At 26.2% G+C, this 17637-nt stretch overlaps 1 protein-coding gene across 1 annotated transcript; it reads right to left on the reverse strand.

Moving 5' to 3' along the window:
* Window positions 1–3439: 3439 nt before the first annotated feature.
* LOC107461063 (cellulose synthase-like protein E1) lies at window positions 3440–17215 on the reverse strand. Its single transcript, XM_016079555.3, has 8 exons — window positions 16914–17215; window positions 15838–16168; window positions 13050–13190; window positions 11749–11880; window positions 10764–10976; window positions 9696–9935; window positions 4725–5072; window positions 3440–4161 (listed from the first exon to the last, which is right to left on the reverse strand). The coding sequence occupies exons 1-8, from the start codon at window positions 17189–17191 to the stop codon at window positions 3610–3612; spliced, it is 2235 nt and encodes a 744-aa protein (XP_015935041.1). The 5' UTR covers window positions 17192–17215; the 3' UTR covers window positions 3440–3609.
* Window positions 17216–17637: the final 422 nt, after the last annotated feature.

A 17637-nucleotide genomic window follows, 5' to 3' on the forward strand; every position in this document is an offset into this window, starting at 1 on the left:
TGGAGTTAAACGCCAGCTTTAGTGCCAGTTTGGGCGTTTAACTCCCATTTGGGTGCCAGTTCCAGCGTTTAACGCTGGGATTTCTGTGGGTGACTTTGAATGCTGGTTTGGGCCATCAAATCTTGGGCAAAGTATGGACTATCATATATTGCTGGAAAGCCCAGGATGTCTACTTTCCAACGCCATTGAGAGCGCGCCAATTAGGCTTTTGTAGCTCCAGAAAATCAACTTCGAGTGCAGGGAGGTCAGAATCCAACAACATCTGCAGTCCTTTTTAGTCTCTAAATCAGATTTTTGCTCAGGTCCCTCAATTTCAGCCAGAAAATACCTGAAATCACAGAAAAACACACAAACTCATAGTAAAGTCCAAAACTAAAAACTAATAAAAATATACTAAAAACTAACTAGATCATACTAAAAACATACTAAAAACAATGCCAAAAAGCGTACAAATTATCCGCTCATCAATAATCAAATAAAAAATAAAGTGAAATAGATTTCAAATATGAGTATTCAAATTTAGAATTAATTGATCTTTTAGTTTTCATTTGATACTTGGTTTAGAATTCGAGATCTGCTATTCAAGTATACATACAAGTCTTTTTGGCATATAAGTTTATATAAGTTAACCCTAACCTAACAAAATCCACTTTCATAATGCGCGCGTAAAATCACGACATTCCTCCTTCAACGTTTGTATCTCGCGTTCTTTCTCCTCCTCTTTCTTCTCCTTCTTCTTTGCGTTCTTCCTCCTTTTTCTTTGCGTTCATTCTTCTTCTTCGCGTATTTCATCCTCTTCGTCATTCTTTTTATTAATGCACTTTTTTCCTCCTCCTCTTTCTATTGATTTTGCAATATTATGTATTTTTTTAAAGGTAAAACAAGAAGGAAAAGATGAATAAGAAGCAGCAGAAAATGAGAAGGAGAAAGACGAAGAATTTTGAATTATGCAGAATTCATCAGTAGAAATCCACCGAAAATTCTTAAACAGTATACCTAAATGTCTTAGTTTTACCCCAAAATTTGCTGCAACTATACAAAAATATTTTATCTAATGCTGCATTTTTTTCTTCGTTTTTTTTTCTTATTTCTTTCTTTCTTTTAGTTGAATGAATGCAAGTTCATCCTCTTTCAAGTAATTTTGCAGTATTATGTGTTTCTTCTTCTTCTTTGTTTGATTTTTTTGTTTTTATTCTTGTTAAGAAAGAGTTTACAAGAAGAAACATGAGAAGGTAAAACAAACAAGGAAAGATGAATAAAAGAAGAAGAAGAAGAAGATAGTGATGATGATGATAAAAAAAAAAAGAAGAAGAAGAAGGAGAAAATGAGGAGGAGGAGAAAGAATAATAGTTTTGAATTATGCAGAATTTATCAGTACAAATTCACCGAAAATTATTAAACAATATACCTAAATGTCTTAGTTTTATCCCCAAAATTTGCTGCAACTACACAAAAATATTTTCTCTAATGCTGCATTTTTTTCTTCTTTTTTTCCTTCTTTCTTTCTTTTTTTAATTGAATAAATGTAGGTTTATCCTCTTCCAAGTAATTTTGCAATATTATGTGTTTCTTCTTCTTCTTTGTTTGATTTTTTTTGTTTTTATTCTTGTTTGAATAAACTTAGGAAGATAAAATAAGAAATGAAAGATGAAGAAGAAAAAAGAAGAAAAAGAAGATGGTGATGATGATAAAAAAAACGAAGAAGCAACAGCAGAAGATAAGGAGGAGGAGGAAGAAGAAGAGTTTTGAATTATACAGAATTTTTCAGTATAACTCCACCAAAAATTCTTACAATACACTTAAATGTTTTAGTTTTACCCCAAAATTTGCTGCAACTACACAAAAATATTTTCTCTAATGCTGCATTTTTTCTTTTTTTTTTTCCTTATTTCTTTCTTTCTTTATTTTAATTAAGTGAATGTAAGTTCATCATCTTTCAAGTAATTTTACAGCATTATGTGATTCTTCTTCTTCTTTGTTTGATTTTTTTATTTTTATTCATGTTATGAAAGAGTAAAACAAGAAAGAAAAGACGAATAAGAAAAAAAAGAAAGAATATGGTGATGATGATAAAAAAAAAAGAAGAAGAAGAAGAAGCAGAAGATGAGGAGGAGGAAGAGGAAGAGCTTCGAATTATACAGAATTTATCAATACAAATCCACCAAAAATTCTTAAACAATACACCTAAATATCTTAATTTTACCCCGAAATTTGCTGCAACTACACAAATTGAGAAAATTCTATGGTAAAAATTTTAGATCAGGCAACATCATCAATATGGCAAAATTTCTACAATAACGATAACAATAACAATAATGACGATACGTATAAGAAGAAGACGACGATGCTATAACGATGATGATCATAATGATGAAGATGATGGAGGAGAATGAGGAAAAGGAAAAAGGAGAAAAAAGTCCAACAACAAAAAAAGAGAGGAGGAGGTGGAGGAGGATGAGAAGGAGATGGTGGTGTTGGTGACGACGATAACAAAAGAGAAAAATAACGAAGAAGAACGTGCAGAGCGCATGAATGTAAATGACTTATATGGACTTGTATGCGTAAATGACTTATATGTAGAGAATAATTGTTAGAATTCTGAGTTTCATTTGATCAACACAATGCTTATGTTGCTATAATTATTATTATATCAATTTAATGCCTTATTGATATTGGTACATTACCTACGAAGCACAGATATTTTGTCAAGTTGTTGTATTTGTATGTCGGACACATGTTGAACACGATATTTATCGATATTTGTTTGATATGCGTGTCTGCTGTATCTAATCGTATCTTAATAAAAGATAAAAAATTCTTCTCTAAACATATCTAGATGCATCTAAATACCATTACGTGTCGGTGTGTTCAACTTTATTCTTAACATGTATTTTTAAAATGAGTTTAGAGATAATTAATATTATATTTATTAAAATATCATTATAATTTTTGTGAAAAATATTTTATATTTTATATATATGAGTGTTTATGTATTCCGTATCATATCGTATCTCATATTATTATGAAATCACTCATCCCAAAAATTTAAGCTGATATAGAGCTCTGATATTATGTTATGAAATCACTTATTTCAAAAGGTTAAACTGATAGGAGAAGACAACATTCATAGTTATATTTCTAATACATATCTATATCAGTGTTCATGGATTATAATATATATGTAAAAGTGATTTTTTCTTTTGGATTGTATTATAAATCTATAAAAGTGATTTTTTCTTTTGTTTATGTACCGTTTCTCAACTTTCTCCTTTTAAATTACCTATTCTCCGAGTTTGCCAATAGCCTAATAATATGTTCCAAAGAAAAAAAAGAACAAAAAAAATAAAAAAAACAAAAGTGACATACATACACTGAAACTCATGAAACTAAACTTGCAAAAAAGGGATTTAAATGGGAGTAATTTGTTCAACACTTGAATAAATAAATAGCACTAGAACCAAAGTCTTGTATATCTGATTTTTTTTTTCATATGACATTCAAATGACAAAGAAATCGTAATTCAATTTTTTCCTATTTCCATATCTCTCTAGTCAATGTCTCAAAAACAGAACAACAAAATATTTATTTAGTAAAAAACATAACAGTCTTCTAAATTGTAGTGAAGACATTCACATTTGATAGAACACAAGCACTTAGAGCAACTGCCATTGATTTAAACACAACAGAGGTTGGAAATCTTCCCTTGTCCTTCCTTAGAAAGAGGCCTTCATACAAAGGCAAATTGATGAGAACCAACACCACACTTAGTAGAACTTGCAATGGCAACACCATCAACATTCCAAGACCACCTTTGAATAAGGCACCAACAAGACAAAACAAATTGAACAATGCTAGTGTTGCAAGAAGAGTGAGCATTGGGGAAGAGTTTCCAAACTCCATTATCTCCTTCTTATATCTTTGAGAAACATTTTCTTCAGCTACCTTAGCTGAGATCACAAAGGCTAAACTTGAAAACCCTAGAGACTTGAAGATGGTATCAATCAAGGCAAATAAGTATGAGCTTGTTCTCTTGTAAAGCCACATCCTTAGGTCATTCCAATAACCTTTTATTGTGCCTTCTGACCACAAAAATTCCAACAAGCATTGAGTATTTTCACCAAGTGTGACATATGCATATGGTATGAACCATGGACTTGACATCTGATGATCCATGAAAACAAAACACATTTAGTTAGAAAGTACATCTTTGCTTGAAATTTGAACAAAAAAGAATATATTGTAATATCCTAGATCAATTTGCATAGAATTTTTAGTCCAACAAATTAATTCTTAACAAAATTTTATTAGACAGATCAATCTGTGTATAAATTCGGACAAAAAATTAGATAAATCAATCTCTTTTATTATTTACTAAGGACATATCAGACTTTAACTATTTTTAAAATTTTCGTATCATTTTTTTCATATAAGCAAACAATCTAATATGAAGACTAAATTTTCTAACAAAATGAAACTTTGAGAATTGATATAGTGGTTCAAATTTGTTAAAAACTAAGATGTTTGACTAAAAATTTCTTAGAGATTAATTTTGGATGTTATTTAAAAATAAATAAAGAAGATAGTCTCAAGGATGTGTTTGGTAAAGCATATAACATTAGGTAAAAGAGTGAATATGTTTGGTAAAGCATATAACATTAGGTAAAGCATATACCTGTGATCATATTTATATATTAAAACATGATGATGATGATGATGATTGGTACCTGTGGAAACAAGGAAATCCCTTTGAGGAGACAAAGTGAAGGGAAAATTGAGTAATAAAGAGTTGGCAAGCAATTAAGGACCCAAAGATTGTAAAAACAATATGTGATTTGAAGTCCTGGGCTGATTAATCCATAAGCACACCATGCAGCACTATACTTAGAGAGCAGAATTTGGAATCCTCCTTCAGACCATCTCTTATGTTGAACTAATGCTTCTGGCAATGTGGTTGGAGATACTCCTAAGAAAGCTTTCCTTTTTGGATTATAGTACACTGATTTCCACCCTCGACATTGTATAGCTAAACCAGTTATAACATCCTCCACTGCACAACCATATAGTAGTCCCATCTATCCAATCATATATCATCATAACATAAATTCTTTTTAGTACTATACAACTATATTAAGCAATATTATCCACAGTAAATAGTCAAATTCGTTCCTGAAAGATCATTTATTTTTCAAATTAGTTCTCAAAAATTTTTTTTAATCAAATTCATCTTTCAAAGATTTTAAACTAGTGGCGTTAGTCCTTTTGTCATTTCTTTCATTGACGGCGCCAAAATTTATTAATGTGGCACGTTAAGTGATACTCAATACACACCTAGAAGTCGTAATTGACTATTAGCACAATAAACTTATGAAATTAGATCAAATTAAAACTTAATTGAGAAGAGAATATGAGGTATTAAAATTCCTCAATTTGGAATTCGTTTTATCTAATTTCATAAATTTATCATATTAGCTGTCAATTATAACTACTAGGTATGTATATTGTGATGTCTTTTAACGTATCACATCAATAAAGTTTGACATCATTAACAAAGAAAGTGACAAAAAAATTAAAATAATTAATTTAAAATCTTTAAAAGATAAATTTATTTAAAAAAAATTCAGAGACTAATTTATAAAATAAATAATTTTTTAAAAGGCTAATTTAATCATTTACTCTATATGTGACCTCATACCCTTATATTTATAGAGAATACACTTATGTGTTTTGCCATTTTGATTATGTGAAACTTGGTATATCTATAGTTTATAAAAAAATATGGAATTATCTTCTTTCATAAATATAAGTTTGATTATTATAGATAAAGTAAATGTCTTTTCCAGTATCTTATTATTTTTTCGAAAGACAAAGTAATTTTGAAAATTAGAAAATTCTTAATCGGTTTACAGTTATTTAAATTATTGGTTTAAATGACTCTTATTATTGGTCTAAGCAGCCTAACACATCAGAAGGTCACCATTTATCGAAACTATTTAGACCATTATTATTTAAAAAGTTGAAAAATGATTAGAGATTTTTAAATTATGAAGAGCATTTTGATCTTTCAATAAATAGTCCGGAATAAAAAAAATATTTATTTTTATAGATATGAAAAATCAAATATAACATGTGTAATATCATTTAGTTACCGATGATGTTAATGTAATTTACTCTTATTTTTATTATTACTATTACTAGTATTACAATCATTTACTCACATGTGCTTTTTGAAAAAGGTCTGATTTTTATGAAGTACAGATATTTTGTTAAGTTATTATGTCTGTGTGTCGGATATATTTTGAACACGACATTCACTGATATTCGTCCGACATGCGTGTTTGTTGTGTCCAATCGTGTCTTGATAAAAAATAATTTTTTTTTCGGATACGCCTGAACACACCTAAATACCATCACGTGTCAACGTGTCCAGTCTTTTTCTTAACATATATTCTTAAAATAAATTTAGATATAGTATATATTATTATTTATTAAAATAAAAAAATATTTTAAATACTTGATATAATTAAAATAAGACATTAAAAATAATTAAAATATTTAATTTATATTTTAATATCAATAAAATATCAAAATATCATTATGATTTATCAAAAAATTACTTTATATTTTATATGTATGCGTGTCTTTGTGTCATGTAAAATTTTAAAATTTACGTGTCGGCATGTCTCGTATCGTGTCGTATCCCGTGTCCGTGTCAATGTCCATGCATCATATAAAAAACAATAAATTCTCATGGTCTTTTAGCATGAAATTAATTCCTTCACCAACTTTTTTAATTTTTTTAATTCAAAATTTTCAATATCTTTGGATGCACTAATTTTAATTCTATTTTTTCATATATCATTTAAATGTAAGTATTTTTATAAAATATTTTTAAAATTTTAGTTTTAGTTATATAATTTTTTTACAATAATTTAGCATTGATAAATTTTGTAATATATAAATATGTTATTTTTAAAAAACTATTTGATTGATTAAACACATTTTTTTGTCAAAAAAAGCACGTATACTTTTAACAAAAAATTAAGAATCAAAATACACATTTTTTATTTTTTATTTCTATAAAATATGAAATACACGTTTTTTGGAATTAAAAAATATATTTTTTAAACCAATCACATAATTCTTTTATTAAAAAATATAATCATTGTTATGAGACATAACTTAAACTGATTGCGAATAAATGGACTAAATAAAAAAAGTCAGAGATGACAGCAAGAGTGTAACTTACATTGGCGGTATCTATATGAAATTTTGATGACTAAGTCGGCAAGAGTTTAAATTGATTTATGTAAAAATTGGATTGAGAAATATTTAAATTTGTGGGAATATTTATGGGAAGAGGTGATAACTTAGTTATCTAAATTGATGATTTTATCTAAAGTAAGTGTGTAATTTTTTCTCCTACTGCATGAAAAGTTATCTCGCATTGCGTAATTATAAGTATTAAATTACTATGAAAGAAATTTGTATAATTAAAATGAGAGCATTCCACTACAATAATTTAGGCTATTTTTTAGGATTATTATGTGTCAAAAAAAATTAAAATTTGTCAAAAAAATAAATTTTGACACTATTTTAACTATGAAAATATGTTAATATAAGTTTTGTCAAAAATAGTATTTTTGACATATAAGTAATTGTAAAAAAGTTTAAATTTTATTTTGATAAATATTGGCCGTCAAAAATAATTTGTTAAAAAAATTTGAGAATATTTTTTTGTGATACTTATTAATCGTCAAAAATACTATTTATTTTGACACTTATTGACCATAAAAAATTCTCAACAAAAAATTTTAATAAAAAATGAGATTAGATCTTGAAACTGAAGAACAAACTGAGATTTTGAAGATGAAGAACGAGTAATATGATCCTAAATTGAGAGCAGTGTGATGTTAAAATTGACGAAACTCAACGAAGAAAAGGAATAATGGAGTAAGTTGAAAATAAATAAGTGTCAAAATTGAGGAGTAATTTTCTACAATCAAATTATTCATAAAAAAACATAGAAAATTTGACATTTGTGATATTTGTCAAAAATATATATTAATTCTTACACTTAACTATGACTGTTAAAAAAAATCATGTTAAAATAGCTCTCTTTTCTTATAGTGTTCAAAGATATTAAGAATTTTGTATTCATAACAAAGAGAAAAAAACTAGTGAAGAGACTAATTTGATATATGATATTCAATTTGAGGCACTAAAATCAGTTACTTAATTCAAAATCAAGAACCAATTTAATATATTTACAATGATGACATAGTGGATGATATGTGAACGAATAATATTAAGAAACGTGACACAAATTAATACATGACAAAATAGTACATGTGATATACTTGTTCATGTCAACATATTATGTGTCACGATCTGTCATTATATTATTATGCATGACCAAACTATAAAGTGGCAAGTATCATTAATGATTTACGTCATTAAGTTACATCAGTATGCAATATATGAAAAAATTAAATGACTCAAGAATTAGTGTAGTATATTTTTATCAATTTTAGAGATATAATTAGATTTTTAAAGATAATTTTAATGCATGATATTGATTTTAAAGATTATTTTAAAATTTAACTCACTTTTGATGTAAATTATAATTCTTATACGAATGTATTAATTGAATAATAAGTTATTAACAAATATTTATAATAAAATTATTTTATCTCATGTGACATAAATTGATTAAAAAGAATAAATATTTTTGTTTTATCCTCAAAGTATTTAATAATAACTTACATTATTTGGTTTTTATGATATTTAATTGCACAAATTTTATCTATTCCATGAATCGAGCAGAAGTACTAAAGTAGTATTAAATGTTATCGGGATAAATACGTATGTACGCATGTAAAATGAATGTGCTCCGTGTTCAATGGATGGCCATCAATAAATATCAACATATAGATTTGCGTACCTAAAAATATAACAAGGATTTTTAAAATATAATAATAAAAATTTTGAATCACGCTTTTAATATATTTAATGAATTTAGTGAATATGTGACCAATTGTTGGCTATATAAAGATGATTAGATATAATTAAATAATTTTTAAAAGATATTTGTTTTTATATTTAATTATTATAAGGTTGATGATAATATTTTTTTAAGATATAATAAAATTTAAAAAATTTGTAATTAATAATAATAATAAAAAAATATTTTAAATACTTGATATAATTAAAATAAGACATTAAAAATAATTAAAAATTTTAATTTATATTTCAATATTAATAAAATATCAAAATATCATTATAATTTATCTAAAAAATACTTTATATTTATATGTATACGTATCCTCGTATCATATAAGATTTTAAAATTTATGTGTCGGCATGTTCTATATCGTGTTGTGTCCTGTGTCCATGTCCGTTTTAAATAACCAAATTTAGGTTAAACTATTGTCTTCTATAGTAATGTTTAAGGGTGATTGCAATTTTTCCTATAATTTTCTTTTGCTTGTATTCTTATCCCTAACATTTTAAAACAATTTTATGATGTAATACTTTTATAGTTGAAATTATCTAAATGATTCATAAACAGATCAACATGTTTGTTTGCATCCTTAATATTTTAATTAAGTATTCAATATTCTCCCTAATTTTTAGAGTACTAGATAGAAAAAAAATTACTATCAAAATTGAAATTAAAAGATGAGAAAGAAGAAAACCTCTTTTCCCCATAGTGTGTTATTCTCATAAGTGCAACTTAAAAGAGCCTTTGACTTTTGTTCCAATAGATGCAAGCTTGTTTTTGTCATTGATTGGTCATTGTTTATATCTTCACCATTCCAATGCTTCAAGCTTTCTTGATCATTAAACTTTTTTCCACAGAGTGTATCCCTCTTATGAAAGCAACCAGATCCAATATACATAGGTCCACCAAATCCATCCATGCCAGGGAATTCCCACTACACGGTTTCAAACCCCACCACAAAGCACTCAAAAAATCTATAATGTGTTAATTATAGGTAAAGTGTGTTCTTTCCTCAAATATATATGTGATTTTTAAAAAAATATTTTTAATGTTTAATTTTATTTTTAATAAATTTTTATTTATATTAAAATTATTTCTAGATGTTAATTTCATCTAAAATATTAGAAATAAAATTAAAATTATCCAAAAATAATTCTAACATGAATTAAAAATATTAAAGATAAAATTAAACGAATAAAAAATATTTAAAAAATTAAAAAAATAAATATTAAAAATATTTATTTAAAAATTACAAATATTAAAAATAAAAAATATATTTTACCCTCCAATTATATTAATTTTGTAAGAAAATAAGAGTGAGTATAGTGCCATGTGAATATCACAAAATAAGCTATGCCATACATGTCTGATTATAAATGAAATCTAAATTTGATTACGATTCTGAATTTAGTTTAATTATAAAAAAGGGAAAAGAAATGTGGACAAGCACGTGAATAGAAAAAGATATTATAATAAACAAAATTAGGTTCACATTTATAATCAACATTTGAATGTAGCTACTGATGAATGATTTTTTGGTATGAATATTGAAAGCACTTTTTAACAAAATAAATAATATAAATTGGAATTTGAAAGAACAATTACTAACTTAAAACTCTCAAATATAAGATAATTAGTAGAAAAAAATTTGCCAAAAAGACAAGTGGAAGTAGGGAATATCTAACATAAAGTAATTTAAATTTATATTTTTTTTTAACTTTAATTAGATTTTATGAACATCAACTAATAATTAAATATTTACCTCATAAATAACTCTAAGAGCACCGCCATAGATATCATTTTTTGTAAGATTCTCAAAGCCCTGTGGCGTTTGTACAAAAGCGATTTCATGGCCTTTTTCTTCATCAATGAGAAAGCAAAGTGCTTCCTTTAGAGATTGTGCATTGTTTGCGTACATGTCGCAATCTACATTAAGAATAATTTTCCCATTGCTAATAATTGATGACACCCTTATCTACATTTAGCAATTAAGGTTAATAACCATCATTTTCTCCAACATTGCTAATGCATCAAGGTAATAGTAATAATTCAAATTTCACAAGTACTACTATATGATCATCACAAAATTATTCACTATCAGATTCAATACAAACGGAAAAAAATCCTCTAAATGAGAAAAATTGTAAAATGATGAATTACCATTAAATTTATAATTTTTATAATGTTCAAATATCACTATTTTAATTTAAAAGTAATTAAACTTTTATATTCTTAATTATTTTACTATGTTTTCACTTTTAAAATAGCTTAATCTCTCTCTAAAAACAAAAAAAAATACTAATAATTTTTAGATTTAATTATTCTGTCGGTCTTTATACTTTTATTAAATTTTTAATTAGGTTTCTATACTTTTTTTTTCAATTAAATCCTAATACTATATTAGATTTTGTAATTAAGTCTCTGCTATAACAAAAATATTAAAATTAATAGAATATTCTATTAAATTATACAGAATATTCAGTTAAATGTTAAGTATATTCGTTTTGTTTAACGAAATATTCTGTTAATTTTAGTATTTTTGTGATAACAGAGACTTAATTACAAAATTTATATAAGCACTTAATCGAAAAGAAAAAACTATAAAGATCTAATTAAAAATTCAGTAAAATTATAGGAACCGACAAAGTAATTAAATCTAATTAAACCTAATATTAGATTATTTAGATTTACTTAGTGCATATATATATTAGTTGATAGAATGAAGCTGAAATCTTGATAGTATGTACCAGTGAATTCATGGCTCCAGCTTTGAAGTTATGTGCAACATGGGGCCTCTTCTCGCGAGATAAATATACCAATGTTGGCAAAACGATTCCATCTATATCTTTTGCGCTCGAGTCTTTCCCATGAAGTAAAATCTACAGAGAGATTAATGTGTAAAGTTAAACACACACATAATAAATATAAGTTTATATATTGATTGATTTAATAAGTATTTATATATAAACTAAACCGTAGTTTCGTAGTAACAATACAACAACGAACAATCCTTATTCTATATATTAACAACACCATTAAATTTTATCATATATTATATTTACATTAAAACTGTTTACAAATTCATACGGGAGACTGCATGACTTCATATGAGTGATTATTAGATCACACTGGAAGACTGATTTAATGTAACAATCCATATTTCTAATTATGGCAAAAATAGTATTATAATAAAACGGTGAACTACCAAAATCACATTTCGATTTGTTGAAATGCTGATAAAATAATATTCACTTCTAGTAACCATAAAAATATCCTCAAAATATTATAAAATGTTATAAAAGTAATTAAAAATAATTTTTTTATAAGTAACAAATGAATTTTGTATTTAGCAAATCACTTACGCATTTGATCCAAAATTTTTTAAGAATATTTAGATAATTATTTAGAAAGTACATGAAAAAACTAAATAAAAATTCGATCTTTATAATTTCTTTTAAAAGTATTCTTGGTGATTGGTAAAAAATCGCAAAAAATTTATTTATCATAAAATCACTAAATGTTAAGAATAAAAATATTTTATTTTTTAATTATGTTCGTAAAAAATTAAATTAAAATTTAGTCTCTAAAAAACTTTTTAAAAATATGTATTTAATATTGAATATTTTTATCGTGTGTAAAAATATTTTGAAGATATTTTTATCGTTAATAAAAGTGGGTAATATTTTTATTAACATCTTAAAATTTCAAATCGAGTGATTTTAGTATATCAAAATTTAAAATTAAACTCATTTGACAGAAAAAAAAAAGAATATATATAAAATTATTACAAAATAGTTTGATATACCTTAGCTTAAACTTATATTCAGAAATCGAAACTGTCTTTCTATTATCTATAATATTCTGTTAGTCTAATATAAGGTTGTGAAATTAATTTTTAGGATATATCAAATTATTTTCAATTTTTAATGTATTTTTATTCTCTCTACATTTATTGAATGTGTATTTTGTTTATTTATTGAGAAAGATATATTACATAGATAGATGCTGCAAAAGCATAAAGAAAACGTTAGAAGAAGAAGAGGCATACTTGAATAATTGCATCATGATCCCTTCGAGAAGAGAATGAATTCCACTGAGAAAATCCCTTGTGTTTGGAGCGGATTTCCTCAGCTACTTCACCCACCTTGCTTGCATTTTCTATTATACTTTCCATATCTTCATACAATTTCTACACGTAAAAATAAATAATAATCATAATACGTAAAAATATTTATTCATTTGTTCTATTTATTAAATATTCAATAATGTTATATGCATGGACAACGACCTTTCTATAATCATTTTAAGACTTCAAAATGCAATCCAAGTAAGGTAAGAAATGCAGCACCCTTTAGAAAAAAAATTATACTATTAGAAATAATAAATAAAAGAGTAGTAGTAGTATAGAACTAATACTATAACAGTTAATTTCAGTCAATATTAGAGTAAGTTGTCAAATAATTTTAGTATGAATTTTAATTTTATTAAAAATAAATTTTTCTTGAGTTTGAATTACAGATGTTTTTTTTTTAATTATGTTTCGGATTTTTTTTTTTAATTTTAGATGTTCTTTTTCTTCTATTAAATGTTAGTTGCAATGTTGGAGGTGTTATGTTGGCTCCTAAAACTAATTTAAAATATAATAACAAAATATTATGTATACATTAAAATTAGTTATCATGTATTTATATATAAATATATAATTTTATTTATTTTTAATGTATAATTTATATTTTAATATATTTTATACTAATAACTGATTTTGGTATATATAAATATATGTATAATTTTATTTATTTATTTATGGCTGATAAAATAGCAGATTAAAAATTTTAATTCATTTTGATAAAAAAAAGTATATGTAATCTATTTGAATTTTGTTTAAAAAAAAGGTTAACTTGATTAGCAGGCTATTTTTTAAAATATCAACCATTATATAAAATATAATAAAATAGAAAGTAAAATTTGTTTATTTAATTAGAAGTGCAATAATCCTCGAATAATGATAGTATATTTTTCTTTTATTTATTTTACAATGGAAGTAGAGGTGAAAGTGGTGAAATTCAGCTTATTGCTTTTAATTGTGGACCTGTGAAATCAAGTTGTCAAGAGAAACAATTAGTCCCCACACCATTAATGTTACCACAAGTTAACTCAGGTTATTTTTCTTGCTCTATGATTCTATGAAGTACTAACAGACCACCAAAGTAAGATCTTGACATATTAATTAAGCATAACGTTTGAGGGGGCTAAATGTTAATATATTTGTTCGTTTAATTGTAATGCTATTCAAATATAGAAAAATTGCTGCATTACAAAACTGTTCTTGCGTTGCGTTGCTCTGCTTCTTCACAAATTGGTATAATAATTATTTTTAGTACGGACAAACACAACAAACAAAAGGGTATAAAAAAACTGTTGGGATCAGTAATTTTTAGTTTTTTTTAATTATTATTTAATTAGTATAAATATTAAATTATTTTTAACAAATAAAATTTATTAATTTATATATGTAAATTCTAAAAAATATGAGTATAAATTATATTGATTTATGTATATAAATTCGATAAATATAGGTATAGATTATATGTTTTTTTGTGACCAAATTTTTTATAAATATGTGTGCAAATTATTATTGATTAAATACTGAATAAAAATAATAATATTTAGTAATAATGTAGTATTGTTTATGGTATAAATAAGGGGTTAAGTACGATTTTGGTCATTAAAATATAGGCCGAAAATTTTTTTTCGTCATTAACCTTTTTTTACATACAAAATCATCCCTAAGGTCGAACTTGATTTTAAAATCGTCCTTTGAACAATTATACCCTCACCTTACCCTATCACCTGCTCTGTTTCTCAGCTTCTCCTCTCCCCCCTCCTTTCTTTCTTTCTCTCTTTTTCAAATAATCATAAAGAAAATAAAGACGAACAACAAATTCTAACCTTAACCTCAACATCTCTAACAATTAGTACAATGGCCACCTCCATTGGAATTACTCTTTAACAATGGATATTTCAAAACAGAAACCGCAAATAAAGAAACCGCGAACAACAATGAAAGTTTTAAATCAATAAGCAGAAATAAAGTAGAAATGAACAATAAAATTTGCATTTCAAAGAACAATAAAATTAACAAATTAACAAGCAAAAATAAAGAAAATTTGTAGTTCATAGCATCAACAAGAAGTAGAAATCAATACTAAAGAATCAATAAATTTACATTTTAAATTTATTAATAAATTTACAATGAAATCAAAAGCACAACAACAATGAAATTAAAGAAACAGAATCAGAATCAAAAGCACAAAAATAATAAAATCAGAATCAGGAGAAGTAGAATAAATTAGAAGTAAAACCAGAACAAATCAAAATCAGAAGCAGAACAAATCAAAAATAGAATCGGAACTTTAGGGAGGACCAACGGCGAGGACGCGAAGCGGCAACAACAAAGCGCGACGGCGACGAGGCACCCCTCTTCCTCTCCCTGGCCGTGCGTTTTCTCTCACTTTTCGCGAGCTCTTCGATGGCGACGGTAAGGCATGGGTCTCCTCTCTCTTTCGCGAGCTCTCTCTCCCTCTGGTTCTGATTTCCAACAATGACGATGCAGCTCTGAGCCTCGCCCGCGCCACTCCCCCTTTTCCTCTTCCTTTCTTTCCCCTCTTCTTCCCTTTTTGATAATAAAAATTAAATTTTAAGTAAAAATTATAATTTTAAAATTAAGTTAAATCTTAGAGATGATTTTGTAGAAAAAAATGATTAGAGATAAAAAAAAATTCGACCTATATCCTAAGAACCAAAATCGTACTTAACCCTATAAATAATAATGTTACCTTGATGGTGACCAACTCTTTGGCATTTATAGAATCATTTGAGTAAGTAGTTGAGGAAACACTCTTGAAATATGCTGCCGGTGACCTTGGTTCAACATTGAACTTCTTGCAAAATGGCAACCAATGCTTAGCAAAATTAGATGCCTCTAAGAGAGCATAGAAAGTAATATCTGAACCTCCATCATCAGAGAGATAGACACTAAGCTTATGAGTTGGATAGTCATAAGCCATAACAGAGAGAACTGTGTTAATCACCATCATTGGTGGTTCTATTTCTGGATCTGCCGTACACACATATATGTCCACTCCTGGCAACTTATCATCATCATATCTGGTCAGAGTTAATTCAAATTAAATCAATAATATTTTGTTGCAAATATAATTAAAAAAACAAATTTGATATGATAAAAATTTAAATACCACTAAAATCAGTTATCAATATAAAATATATATAAAAATATAAAAATATACCATAAAAATAAATTAAATTATACATGTGTTTATATATAAATATATGTCGATTAATTTTAATAACTAATTTTAATGTGCAAATAGTATTTTTGAATATTAACATTATCAAGAACTCAAAAGGTAAAATATTAGTAGCGGATATTATTCGTCACTAATTTCTTCAACAACATCAATATCTGTCACAAATTCATAAAAATCCGTCACTAATACAGAAGAGTTTAATAGTGTTTGGAGGCAGTTTTATCTAACATATATTGAATTTCAATGAATAAAAAGGTTAAACAGACGATTAATTTAAGAAAAACATGAATGAATATCTATCACGAACATGATCACAGGTTCATTAACCAAAGGGATTAATTAACTGATGAAGGACGCTCCCACTCACCATAGACCTAATTTCGCCGAACCTTTTTAACCAAGAAATGAAATATGGAAAGCTTGCTAAAACTACAAATCAAGTGCTTCTAAATATATTAGATACATACTTATCTATGTGTACATTTATTAAACTTTAAAAAATATTATTTATTTAATATATTAGTCTAAATATTTATTGAAGAGTTTAAAGCAATATATTTGTGGTAATTAATATGTGGCATTACCTTTGGGAGAGTGTGTGGGGGAAGGGTTGTCGGAAAACAGGGTTCCATCTGAGTGAAAGCCTCATGAGCCAATAAAGACCAAACCATAGCTCACATAAAAACATTCCAAACCAAACCCATTTCCCATCTTCACTACTTTTTCTTGGCATGTAACTCACTCTGTAAACCCAGATGAACAAAATTCCCAAAAACATGGAGAAGGAGAATATTCTATGAATGAATATTCCTTTGGCTCTCCTTGTTTCGAACAATGGATGAGACTCTTCATTCTTGCCCATCTTTCTTCTTTTTGGTGCTGAGGTCTAAACTGTGTTGTTTAGTCTACTATATAATAATGTAACGATTTGATATTTGGTAAGAGGATATTCTTATTATTTTAATCAATAATAATCTTATAGAAACATATTTTTTGTCCACATCATTGATTACGATATCAGCCGTCAAGGTAGGCTAAATTCGTTAGGGTAGTTTTTTTTTAAGGTAGGTGGGAAATTCGAATTCGTAATTTTTAAGTGAATACGAGAGATTATGTTTTTGAATTATAACTCGTTGATTATTAAACTAATTTATTTATAGATTTTTTATCTTTAAATTTAGATCTGTTTAAACTTTAGGTTAAATAGTTTGAATTAAATTAATCCAAAAAAATAACAACTTAAATAAGTTAGTCTACTGATTAAACGAGCGATATTTTTTTGTATTTTTTTCAAAAAATTCACATTTT

Source organism: Arachis duranensis, chromosome 1, assembly GCF_000817695.3.
Source record: "Arachis duranensis cultivar V14167 chromosome 1, aradu.V14167.gnm2.J7QH, whole genome shotgun sequence".
Taxonomy (NCBI): Eukaryota; Viridiplantae; Streptophyta; class Magnoliopsida; order Fabales; family Fabaceae; genus Arachis; species Arachis duranensis.

Coding starts and splice junctions, on each gene's coding strand:
- LOC107461063 (XM_016079555.3), bottom strand. CDS start 17,191: ATGGGCAAGAATGAAGAGTCTCATCCATTGTTCGAAACAAGGAGAGCC. Junction 13,191..15,837: donor AAGAGTTGGTCACCATCAAG/GTAACATTATTA, acceptor TTTTACGTGTAG/AAATTGTATGAAGATATGGA. Junction 9,936..10,763: donor CTCTTAGAGTTATTTATGAG/GTAAATATTTAA, acceptor GAAACCGTGTAG/TGGGAATTCCCTGGCATGGA.